The following is a 13,304-nucleotide window of genomic DNA, read 5'->3' on the forward strand; positions in this document are numbered from 1 at the left end:
GGGGACGCGGGTTTGTGCTCCGGTCCGGGAAGATCCCCCACGTCGCGGAGCGGCTGGGCCCGTGAGCCATGGCCGCTGAGCCTGCGCGTCCGGAGACTGTACTCCGCAAAACAAAACAAAACAAAACTGTATCCTTTGTTAGATAATGCAGGTGCTCACTTAAAAAAAAATGTACAACAGTATTTAGACAAGAGTAAATCCATTCCCACCTCTCCATCCATCATGCATTCCCCTCTCCAGAGTCAACCTCTGGAAGCAGGTTCTGGTATATCCTGACAGATAACAAATAATTTTGAAGTTATTGTACATAACTTGGTGCATAATAATTTGTGGAAAAGTATAATAGTCCTAAATATCAATATCTACCATTTACTGGGCACTCACCATGTCTCAGGTGGTTTTTGTATAGTGTCTTTTTTAATAGAAAGAAAGAAAAATGAATGAGTGAATAAATGCATGAATGAATGCAAGAATGCCCATCAGATGCGCTAGGTTTGTTTTGCTTTGGGTATGATTTGTGACTATCTCAAGAGTCTCTGATTCAGAAAGGAAAACGGAGATTTGGCCTGGTAACAGAGCTAGTAACTGGTAGGTTGGGATTTCAGGGCGAGGTGTATGAGATGTTAAAGCCCACGCCTTTTGGTTTTGAAATGCTGAATGACTTCTCTTACAATCGCAAACTCCCGGGTAGCAAGGATGTTTTTTACATTTGTCCCTCTTCCTTAGTTACTTCCCCATTGTTAGCATTCGGATACTGAGAGTCAATGAAGTTGAAGCAGAGGCATTTGCTTACAAAAGATAAAAAGTCCCCATGGCCCACTCCTGCGCCCCTCGAGTTGGGTAGCCTTTCTACGGGAGACTCAACAACTACAGTTTAAAAGAAACTGATTTTCGTATTACATATAACTACGTAATAAATTCTACGTAGTTATTTCTCTACCTCCTGTCCTATAGGCTTATTTGCCCACGTTTGATTTTTTTTTTTTTTTTTTTTTTTAATGGGAATAGGGAAGGGTGAAGACAAAGTTATTTGAGAGTTTACTTCAACTCCTGTAAGCGGTAGGGAAGAGGTTAAGCTGGACCAGGAGGGTTTTTGAAGTCTTTGGCTGGGAGGTTCCATTTGGAGAAAGGTGCAGGGGAGCCAGGGGTGTCGAGAGAAACAAGGCAAGTTCCAATTCGCTCGGCTTTGTGATCCTGAGCAGTTTGATTCTCACCTGAGGGCGTAGTCGGGCACCCTGGCTTATGGATGGAAATATTAACGAGCAGAACTTGCCAGACCGGCGTCTGGAGAGTGTAGAGTGAAGCGTGGAAAGGACCGCGCGGCCCCTTTAAGCATTCTCGGGCTGGGAAAGAGAGGGAGGAAACCGGGAGCCGCGGGGACTGTGGGGGAAACCCGCAAGCAATCGAGCCAGAGAAGAGGCAGCGTGAGAGTAGAAACTTCAGACGCCGCTGATCCCGGCGGAGTTCGGGTGAGCCGCGGCAGCCGTCGCTCCCACCCGCAGCGGCATCCTCCTGGCCCCTCTCCGCCACCCCGGGGAGGTCGGGTGCCTCTCTGCAGCTACCACGAGCCAGGGCTGCGGGCAGCCACCGCCTGGAAGTTTAGGCTCCAGCGTTCCAGCCGCGGAGAGTTCGGGGTGCCTTGCGCGCACGCCCCCGCGGGCGAGGGGCCGGAGGGATGGTGAGCGCCGCGCTGGGCTGGGGGCGCCCGGGAGGCTTGAGTGTGTCCGCGGAGCTGCTGCCTTCTTCAGTACCCTCCGCATCCCCCAAGTGATGGGAACAAGGGCCCGCCCAGGGAACCGCTGTCGCCGCACCGCCCCCTTGCTCGCCCCCAGCGCGCGGAGTCACCCAGGCACACCCCCGGCACCCTGTGCCCGTCCTCCCGAGCTGCTGCCACTGCCTTGGCTGCCTTTGCCGCCGGCGCGGGTGGCCAGCTGTTGACTGGGCTCGCCTATAGACGGAGAAGCACTTTTCGGCCCTCCCTAATCCGTTCTCACACGCCAACTTTGCCGCCGCCGCGCCGGCCCTCGCCGCGGGAGCACGCCGGGAGGCTCGGCAAGATTGTGGAGGCAGGAAACCGCACAACTGCTCTTCTGCTTCGGCTCTTTGTTGTTCGCTTTGGATGGTCCTTGGAAGTGGCCAAGCCTCCTCGGAAACCCTGGCGCCAGAGAAGGCAAACCTTGGAATTCTTAGTTTGCAGAGGGCTCAGAGATACTGAGAAGCGTCCGGAGAGGTGGACAAGTAATTGCCCTAAAAACTCCTGGCGGATTGACCCACGTTGCTTATATTAAGCCTTTGTGTGTAGTGTGTGGCTTCATAAATTTGGAGACCCCATTTCTACTCTCTCCTCTTGGCATGAGACTGTATGCAGGATCCACCCGAGGACAATGATCGCGGAGCCTGCTCACTTTTACCTCTTTGGATTAATATGTCTCTGTTCAGGTAACCCCGCGTCTTCTTCCTTCACCCTCCATTCCCCTTGCACGCCCCCTCTCCACTTTCCAAAATCAACCCCGAACTGCATTTTGGTGACCTCTCCCTTCTAAGGCCGGAAGGGCCCGACCCCTGGCAGGAGTTTTAGACGAAAAGGTTCTTAGTTCCTACTTTGTGTTGTCCCCTTTCCCTCATCTCCCAAGACCTTCCAAGCCTCTTCGCAGACCTAGGCCTTTTGCCAAGTTCGAGGCACGCCCAGATCATTCTGGGCAAACGCACGTCGGAGCGCAAGGGTGGGAGAGTCAGCGGTTGGCGGTGAGCTTGGGCCATGAGGATGAGCCAAAGTGAGTTTCAGCCCTCGGCTGCTTCCCGCGGGAAGGGAGATGTGCGCCCGGGGAGCTGGAGCCCAGAAACCCGCCAGGATTCCTGAACCTGGTCCTCCAATTCGCCCCTCCTCTTTCGAGCAAAGGGGTTATTAATAGTTGTTTTATATAACCAAGGTCTGTAATTAAATTCGATTCTGAAGAAACTTCAGGAAATAACTCCTTCTTACCGTAGGATATAAAGTATCCCCTCTGCCTGGGTGAGTTTAGAAGGAAAACAAGAGGTTGCACGTATCTGAAAGGGAACACTTAGTTGCCTGGGAGTTTTCATTGGCAAGGGAAAACAGAAGGCTGAATTTAGGATTTTGGGGATTCATTAAATAGCACCAAAACTCTTCACATGAGCTGTTGGAAGGATACTGCAGTGGGATACGTCTGACCTAAGAGTGTACACTGCATCTGCACTTCCAAATAGTTTTCTTACTCTCCCGAAGAAACTTTTACTATGAGGGAACAGAGCCACGGCTCAACTTTTCTTTCTTTCCTTTTGGTAGATTCTGGTTTCAATCAAGGATCCGATTTCAGGCCTTAACACACACACACACACACACACACACACACACACACACACAGTGTACCTCAGGGAATTTTTTATAGTCCTGTACTGAGCTTCAAGTTGCATCAGAGCCTGTACGTTAGAGTCACTCAATTTCCATGATTATGAAACAGTTTTGAAAGGTTGGTTTGAGCTTTTTGTGGTCCACGGCTATGATTAATATTTTGACCAAGGATTTTACTTAAGGAAATATGTAAAAGAAAAACACATCAGCTAAATGATGGCAAATAAATCCCTAAAATAATCCCTAAAATATGCTTTCTGACTAAAAGGAACCTTTGCAACGGAACTAAATGAGAAATTTATTAAATTGTTATTCCTTTGAAGAAAACAGAAAACTGAAGTTTTCATTCCTGTCACAGTGGAAGGATGACTAGATTAAACAGACTCTTTGGGGCCAGCCACCTCTTCTTTCTTCCAGCTTCCCCTCTCTCGTGTATTTTTTTCTTAGTTTGCATATCTGAGGGATTGAATGGTTTCCCACCCCCATACCAGCCAAGGATGCAAATCAGAAACATTCAGATCTGATCTCTCTATTTGTCTCTCTTCGCCAAGTCTCCCCCTAGTTTAATTTACAGCTTCAGATACCTTTGAGATTTTTGTTGATTCACCTTCTCGGTTAAAGTTTATTCACGTGTGTAAAGTGAAGTGTCAGTGTGATAAATGACTGGAGGAGCAGATTACTGAAGATAGGGGGATTAATGGTCATTAGTCACTGTTTGAGCTGAGTTTGTATATGTTGGGACATTTTATCATGGCAGTAGATTAAAGATAGGGTCACACTAATAGGATGTCACTGAAAGCTAGTCGTGTCAGCGTGCAAATTCTGTCTTCACTTGGAGAAATATGTTGGAGCGTGTACTGCCCTTTAGATTTAATAATTTGATTAGTACTTAGTACCTGAGGTTTGTAATTTAAATAGATAGAAGGCATTTATAACCTTAGAGCTGAAATGATTTCTGGCTTTGTTTTTCTAATTTAATTTTCCACCGAAGCTACTGGTGATTTTAATAAACCTAAGTTTTTCCGATAGGTGTGGTTATCCACTTTGTTGGTGGGGTCAGAGTTGTCCTTGTGAGATGCTCTGTCATATTTAACCTGAAGCTGTTTATCGGTCTTCTGCTGACTTTCACTCCAGCTGTGAATCTGAACTTGGGGAGGCCAGATTACTGGGCTGCTGGGGAGGGTTCACGACCGTGTGCTATTCTAAAGCCACACTATTGACTTGCATAAAACTTCACAAAACTCAGATAAGTAAGTAGAGTTGGGCGTGCTCAAGACACCTGGGCAGGGAATGAATGAAGTTCTTGAAAGATTGTGTTTCATATCTTGCCTCAAGCCTAAGATCACAGTCTATCACTTGTTAATGGAGTGTATTTAAGAGAAATGTGGTGAGTTTAAATAAATCAAAGTGTACTGAGGGGGGTAAGGTACCTTCAACAAGATTTAACCTGTAAAAACATCTATTGGTTGTCAGTTCTTTTTTCTTTTCCTTTTTTTTTTTTAAAAAAAACCTGGCTGCCAACTTGATAAAGTCCTATAGTTTTCTTCAAACAGATTATAAACTTCACGTTGATGTCATACTTAACATCAAAATATTATGTGTTTGTTTTTTGTAGTCTTTTATTTATTAGCCTAATGCTACAATGTATAACTTTTTATTCTAGGAAACTAAGATTTTGGAAAAAATAGGTATTTCTTTAGAAATTCTTTTTCATGGTAAATTTCTTTAGTGTTTGTATACCTGAGTTCTTTTCTGTGGAGAGCTAGACTTTGGTGAGGGGCGCAGATGGGATAGCCCTGGAAAAAAAAAATCTGTGTGATCTCTCAGGAACTGATTCTAAACATTCTTTCTTTATGGACTTCCTCTCCTCAACTCCATTTGATCAAAACTGCTTTTAAGTGAAAAAGTGATGGAATTTCAGTTCAGACTTAGGATGAGATCTGAACTTCAAATGAAGTAGAAATTCACTAGTGCTGTCTTTCTTTCCTCCTTTTTTTGGGAGGGAGGAGTCTTTTTCTCTTGGGGGGAGGGAAATTTTTTAGATAAGTTTCACTATGAGAGCCACTTATCTGGCTCTGTGGTCTCTGTAACTGGAAAGATTCTTCGGTAATTCCAATAATTTCTTATTAATTTCTTTATAAACTTATTGGCTTTTAAATAAACTTATCTGAATACTGTGACATCTTTTAAGGCATCCTATTTCTTGATAATGGGCCCTCTAATACATAAGATATTTACAGTTAAAATGTCTCAGAACAATAAATTTACCTGAAATTTTCCCTTAGTCTTCCCTATGACAAATGAAATACTCTTGTGTGAATAAAGTGATACAAAATGCTAAATTTCAAACCTATAATCACAGTTGTTTGTTTATTTATTTATTTTACGTTGAGTAGGTATCTGTAATTTAAAATACTGGGCAAGAGGAATAAGATTGGGAGGAAGCTAAAATAACAGCTTGCCAATGAAGATCATAAATAGTTGAGTACGTATCATCTTCTGTGTTAGTAAGAGATGTTAAGGTAATGCTCATTTTAAGTGCTGGCCTTTAGAAAAATGTTTAATTCTAAAAACAAAAGTATAACTGCCTTGCATGCTTGATTTCTTATAGAAAAATATAAGGAAATCAAAATTGTTACTCAATTAAAAATTAGGCCTAAGGTAATCTGTAGAGTATATTAAGAAATTCGGTAATAAGAAAGGAAAAAAAAAAAGTGGAACTAGAAGCAGAAGGCTAGAGAAGTACAGTAGAAGAAACAGATCCATAATCAAGCTGGTTTTAAACTATAGGAGGAGGGAGAGTGGCAGTAGACAGAGCCAATCTTAGTGCACCCTCTGACCACACATAGCACAAAGAGCAAATCTGAAAAGTGGGCTCTTGAAAAATTGATGTCAGTGTGTATGCTCTATGTTTAACAACTATATAAAGAACTAGACAATTTTTAAAGCAAAGGAGTAGTTTGAAACATGGAGTAGTTTGAAAACAAAGGAGTAGTTGGAATCTTTAATGAATTCATAAAATAGGTTTTTTTTAAGCTATATTTAAGAAGACTTTAGAATGTTGACTTCCTCAATTTATACATAGGAGTGGAAAGCTAAGTAGTTACCTTCTGTATCATAATGTTTTTGCTTAGAGGAGACCAGCAAGTGAGAGAAGGAAATAATAAAAACAAAAATGAGATCAAGTTCAAATTCTGGGGCACCGTAAGAAACTTTATGATGATGACTACTGCTAGTGCTATGAAGATATGACTGTCATTTGTGGAATGGTCACCATTATCTTATTTAATGCTTATAAGAGCCCTATGACATAGGTGCTATTGTTACGAAAATTTTACTTTATCTGTATTTTATCGCTGTGGAAACTACATCATAGAGAGGTTAGGAGATGTGGATGAGCAGGGATTTGAACCATGCTGATTCCAAAACCCTTAACCACTGTGCACTTTCCTAGCTGAAAGAGAGAAATGAAGGATTTAAAATAAGAAAGATTATGGTTCAATCATTTTTTTTTTAATTTTAAAACATGTCCCCCTAATTCACCCAAACAAGACTGTGGTTTGAACTCTTGAGAATTTGGAAGGGAGGCATTTTTTATCCTGCCATTAAGTAAATGATCTTTAAATTTTTAGATCACCAAGCAAGATGATCGGTTCTTTACATTCAACCAACTCACATCCAGCCTTTATCATGTCTGTATTTCCTGGCATGCTTAAAAAAAGACACCGAACAGAAGTCAAAACAATGACTGCTGGTGATGTAGAAATACACGGATTCCAAGTTGTATTTTGAAAAATGAATGCCGTCCTCATTCATGCACACTTGAGGAAAGATTTTGCTCTGAGTCCCAAGGCAAATAATTGGTGCTTATCAGGGAAGAGCCTGCCTGTGGAGAAACAATCATTTCCCCTGGGGTTGCACCTTCCCCTCTGGGTTGGGCATGCGCTGGTGGTCGTTTAGCAGTAGATGAGCCTTCTGCTTGACTGCTATCCACAGATGACTCACTTCATGGTTACTGATCATGGAAGGGTGTTGAGTGTTAATACCTGGTTGATCAGCTGGTTGGAAACTGCTTATGCATAGCCAATAAAGTTGCCATCCTGTGGAGATCAAAGGCCACCTCCTTTCCCTACAATTCTGGATTAGCATGGTTTCCTTTTCCCCTTGTCCCTCTACCTTCAGCGCTTTCCTTCAATCTTGCTGTTGAGGAAGAGGAAGAAAAAAAGATTATCTGTAGTGTACAGGGAGATAGCTTTGATCTCCACTTCATTGCTTCCCTCTCTTTTGCTCCTTAGCCAACCAAAAGGCTATTTCTAATGCTGGAAGGTGTCATGTTGCTTGCTTCATGGGAGAGCTCAGTCTCATTTCCTGTAAGCCAAAACAGATTGCTACAAATTCCCTTACTTCTGTGATTTTACTTGGCTTCCAAATGTCTTATGACAATGTTGTTCCACACATAAACCAATATTTTGAACAGCATCACTGTGCATATCTTTCTGACTTCATTCAATGAGAGAAGTACCTCTGCCGTGTTCACAGCTGTCCGTGGCTTACAGCCGGAAAAGAATATGTTTATTTTATTTAATTAATTTATTTTCTGATTGGGAGGAGAGTGTATAGAAGGTAAACAATGGTAGAAAAGGTTCTTAGATCGTGAGTTTGATGCTGAATGGTCTGCAGGCTTAATGCCTGTCACCTAGTTTGACACTTAAATGAAGCATTAAAAGCACCACCAGTGGATACAAGCAAATGTATACAGAGCAGTGTGGTTCTGCCTTAAGTGGGAATATATTCTTTTTGTGTCAAGTGAGTGATTTATATGTAGCATATAGGAAGTAGTAGGCTTCAATTCCTAATAACACCGTGTATCTCAGGGATCTGTTTTTTCGATCATGTTAGTTTTCCTTACTAGAAAACACATTTTTAAAGCACTTCTGGCAAGTAGTAGCTCATGGTCACACTTTCTCAAAATGCTCTTGATTGGATTTCAGAAAGTATCAAGTTCAAAGTATGGGTCATCTATGCGTATGTTCAGCTTATGTGTACATGCCCCGAGAACCAGGGACAGCTTATCCACAGTCAGCCATGGAAAGATCATGGAGCCTTTGGAACTTTCTCCCAAAGTTATTTGCAAGAGGTTCTGCTTGACAATGTCAGAGACCGAATCTGTATCCCTGACACTCTGTAGGTTTTTCTTTTCTTTTTTTTTTAATTTATTATTTTTGGCTGCGTTGAGTCTTCGTTGCTGCGCGCGGGCTTTCTCTAGTTGTGGCGAGCAGGGGCTACTCTTCGTTGCGGTGCGCGGGCTTCTCATTGCGGTGGCTTCTCTTGTTGCGGAGCGGTGGCTTCTCTTGTTGCGGAGCGCTGGCTCTAGGTGCGCGGGCTTCAGTAGTTGCAGCATGAGGGCTCGGTAGTTGTGGCTCGCAGGCTCTAGAGTGCAGACTGAGTAGTTGTGGCTCATGGGCTTAGTTGCTCTGCAGCATGTGGGATCTTCCTGGACCAGTGCTTGAATCCGTGTCTCCTGCTTGGCAGGCAGATTCTTAACCACTGCGCCACCAGGAAAGCCCTGTAGATTCGTCTTTTAATGTGAGGAAAATTCTCTTAGGAGTAATAAAATCGTTACATGTGACCATTTAGTACTTTAAAAATCATTTCAGGTATATGTTATTTCTTGATATAACTTAAAATTTCAATGAACGTAACAAGAGGTGTGCTTATATGACAGTCAAGTTCCTTGTAGCATGTGATGTATGGTCATAATTTATGCACCATCATGGAAAAAAAATATCAACTCTGTAAACTCATTCATGGATGTTAGCAGAAGAGGAAACAGAGGCCAGATTTTAGTTTCTCTCCACTCATGTGACGGAGGCCCTTTTATGTCATTAGCAATCCCAGGTAGAGTTTGAAAGGAAAATGGGGCAAAAGAATAAGTGAATCAGGCTACATTTGTCTGTTCCAAGATCATTTGGCATCAGACGGTGCTAATGAGGTACCATCTCAAAATTTAATCTCCAAACTTCCATAACATGCATACTCTGTTATATTTTCTGTTTTAGCATGTGGTTGTTTTCTTCCACTAACAATGTACTAACTTTTAGTTTGGCTAGAAGTATCTGCCTGCAATTCCTTTCCTATATAAAGGAAATATAAAATGTATACTTTGCAGTTTCACTGATCTAAAGCTGATTTTGTTTACTCAGGCTTGATTTAAAAGGCAGTCTTTTATTACTTGGAAACTTCACTAATGGTGCTTGTTCATATATCAAAGTGAGTTAAAACACATTTGTAAGTGTTAACTACACACCTCTGGGTAACTTTAAACTACTTTAGTTGCCTGGTTTGGGAAGTAATTTCAGCGTCTCCAGACCATTCAATTAGCAAGCTGTCTGAATAAAGTAAACTGGCTTGTACAGGCCGTGGGAGATAGACTCATCTGTTTTTCTCCCTTATATTTGAAGAGAAGTGAAAATTTCCTTACCAATCTGCTATTAAGTTTGGAACTGGAATTTGCTTCAATTAATGAACTTAGTAGTTCATTAATTGCCAAAACCTAAACACGTAGAAGGAAAAGAGGAGATGGGCAGAAGCTTTACTTGGATACTGCATGGAGATGAGGGAGCATTTAACTGACAAGATTGTTGCTATTCATCAGTTAATAATTAGGATTCGGTAGACGCATCATAAGGGCAGCTTTTATTTAGATTCAGTATGGTCAGAGAAGAAACAAAATTCATTGCATTATTTGGTCTTTTCTCCTGTTAAGGGTCATTCCAATCCAGGAGCTCGTCCTTTCCTAGGACCCCATATTCAAAACTACCCTTTCACCATTTTGCATTTGACACATTGAACATAATGCTTTAATAACCACACATGATTATTAAATATATTGTAAGATATATGTGTATATATGTATAAATATAGCCTGATGATGAAAAAAACAAGTAATTAAATGATGAGTTATGGATCCAGTTATGTGCATTGAACCTAAAGGACTAGGAATCAATAATATAATATCTCTAATAATAATTATTATAAAGTCTAAAATGTATAAAGTTATGTGCTGGCACAGTGCTCATACACCTTATCTTATTTAATACCGCATTAAGAATGAATGCATTGCTGTTATCCCTGTTTATCAATATGGAAAATGAGGCTCAGAAAATGTACGTTCCTTGACTGTGGTCAGTCAGCTAGAGTGGTAGAATCAGGATTTGAAACCAGCCTGTCTGATTGCAGAATTTGGCTCGTCACCATTATACCCACTGCACTGTTTCCTTATAGGAAAATCATTGTAGATGAAACAGTATAAAATGTATAGATAACAAGGCTAAGATGCTTCTTTGTGAGGGAACTAACTTGTGCTGCCCAGCTGTTTTAGTTGCCTTTTAGATGATAGATTTTTCTGGTATATCTGATTGTCTGTTCCCCTCTTTTGCTTGATAACCCTGATATTATACACCATAGAACACAGAAATCTCAATTCAGCCCGTAATATGATCTAGTGGAATTCAGTGCTGTTCAGTTTGTGGAGTAAATCTGACACAGGAGCGAAGTAAGTTTTATGAGAGCTCATTTGGGTAAGTGAATAGCAATGTCTTCATAGAGAAAATACTATTACTGGCATCTAATTTCTCTAAGAAACTGGTGCTGAATTTTTGTTTTTTTAGTCAGAAATAGACAGTGAACATAGTGATACGATGTTATGGATAATAAAAGTATATTAGGCAACAGCTTGGTTAGATCTGTTACTAGTATTCCTTTAAAGGTGTATCCTTCACAGATGGCAAGTTTTCTAGAAAATAAAGAATGTAGCATTGGTGAACATGATCCCTGAAAACTGCCAGAGTCTGTAGTAACTATTAAAAACAGTACTGTAATCAACCCTCTCTCAGAAGTAATATAGTTGTTTTTTTAAATGTTACTCTTTTGTTCTTCTTACTCTTTTTATTTATTTATTTATTTATTTAAGGCTGCATTGGGTCTTCGTTGCTGTGCGCAGGCTTTCTCTAGTTGCGGTGAGCGGAGGTTACTCTTCGTTGTGGTGCACAGGCTTCTCACTGCGGTGGCTTCTCTTGTTGCGGAGCACGGGCTCTAGGCGCACGGGCTTCAGTAGTTGTGGCACGTGGGCTCAGTAGTTGTGGCGCACGGGCTTAGTTGCTCCGCGGCACGTGGGATCTTCCCAGACCAGGATCGAACCCGTGTCCCCTGCATTGGCAGGCAGATTCTTAACCACTGCACCACCAGGGAAGTTCCATTCTTTTAAATAGATATGTCTGACTAAAGATTGTTCTGTAATTTCTTAGGAGTTGTTTTCTCAGTTGAACTCAACAGTCTTCCAAAGTTATTTCCAAATGTGTAGATGGGATGGTACGTTTCTCTTCTCTCTGTCCATAGGTTTATGACTTTATATAGGCTTAAATGAAAATTGAAAATTTTCCCTGTTCCTTACTCTTTACCAGTAATCGAAACTAGGTATCATATCTAAAACCCTCCCTCATATGAGACCTGGTCATAGCCTTAAGGTTTTTACTCTGTCTTAAAATAACGTCATAATAAATGTGTTTCTGTGCATTTATTGCTTTGCAGCCTGCCATTCATTTGTATTCGATAATGCTACTTGTTTTTTTATTATGAATGGAGCTTAATAACATTCTTTATTCCTTAGTAAATGACTGTCAATCTTGATTATCTTGATTAGCTAAATCAAGATTATCAATCTTGATAATAATGAAAAATTATTATTAACCAACTGTCTACTTTTGTTGCTGTTAGACACTTTGTTTTAGACCTACTGATAATGTGTAGGAGCTTTTAATACAACATCCAGGTTATGTACTTATAGACAGGAAAATGTATGTTGAAGCACATGAGTGAATTGTTGGCACTCTGTGAATGAAAGATGTTTTGATATGATGGTAGAAGTGAGAATGCATTTGAGAACTGATAGATTAAGGGGATTTACTTAGTCAGCAAACTCTCCCTGGAATAAGTAGTTGCCAAAGAGCGTTGAAAGAAAGAATAGAATATCTTGTTGAGCAAGGTGAAGTGTTAGAAAGGTGCATCCAGGAGTGGTGATCTGAAAAAAAGATATAATCTCTTTGAAGAGGTAGATTTTACAATAGTTAGTTGTTATAGAATTTCACTTATGACACTTATATTTTAGAGGACATTATTTAATAATAACATTCATCCATTCATTTGATCAATCTTACCAGGCAACAGATTATTTAAAAAAAAAAAAGCTCATTTTTTGCACTTAAGGAATTTATGCTAAATGGTTGATTGCCCAATAGGTAATTTAACAGAGGTATGTGTGACTACCCTGTGAGCCTACGTTTAGATAATAAAGAGCTTCCACCAAATGGAGAAGAGGTGATAAAAAATAAATATAAATTTGATATCATAATTCTTAGAAATTAAGACATTTACTTTTTGGCATATTCTCTGAGGGTATGGATAGCAGTGTATAGACAAACTTAGATATAATGATATATGTTTTATTGTCCTTAACCTATCAGAGAATCATTTGGACAGTATCTTAGAACAACTTTATTTCTGTGCCTCTACCCTCTCTGCAGTAACCTGAACACCTATTCTTTATTCTATCCTCATTACTTTCTGGGTGACAGGAATTATCTCCTCATAGCATAGAAGATTCCATTTATAAGTTTTGTATACATTTTCCTCATTAATGAAGCTAAAACTCAACTCTATTTCCTGTCCTACTGGACTCTGTTTTACCCTCCGAACTACCCATGGTAAATTCAGTTTGGTTTCTACATGCAACTGTTTCGATATTTGAAGACAGCTATGCTCTTTTAAAATTTTCTGTTCTCTGCACACAAGATTTCTGTTTTCTTCCAATTTTCCTTATTTGATAAAGAGTCATTTCACTTGGTTATGTTCTTTTGTTATTGTTTTTAATATA

General features: G+C 40.7%; 1 protein-coding gene across 6 annotated transcripts in view; it reads left to right on the top strand.

Annotated features, from left to right (window-relative positions):
* The first annotated feature begins 1,173 nt into the window (after positions 1-1,173).
* ROBO1 (roundabout guidance receptor 1) overlaps positions 1,174-13,304 on the top strand; it is a 404,318-nt gene continuing 392,187 nt past the window's right edge. For 2 of the 6 annotated variants that reach the window (XM_067739204.1, XM_067739206.1), the window contains exon 1: positions 1,182-2,439. In XM_067739204.1, the coding sequence (XP_067595305.1) occupies positions 2,385-2,439 (55 nt within the window). In that variant the 5' untranslated portion in view covers positions 1,182-2,384. Of the gene's footprint in view, positions 2,440-13,304 lie in introns of all 6 variants that reach the window. The other 4 variants (XM_067739205.1, XM_067739201.1, XM_067739202.1 and 1 more) reach the window with 4 other exon arrangements.

This window comes from Pseudorca crassidens, chromosome 5, assembly GCF_039906515.1.
Source record: "Pseudorca crassidens isolate mPseCra1 chromosome 5, mPseCra1.hap1, whole genome shotgun sequence".
NCBI lineage: Eukaryota > Metazoa > Chordata > Mammalia > Artiodactyla > Delphinidae > Pseudorca > Pseudorca crassidens.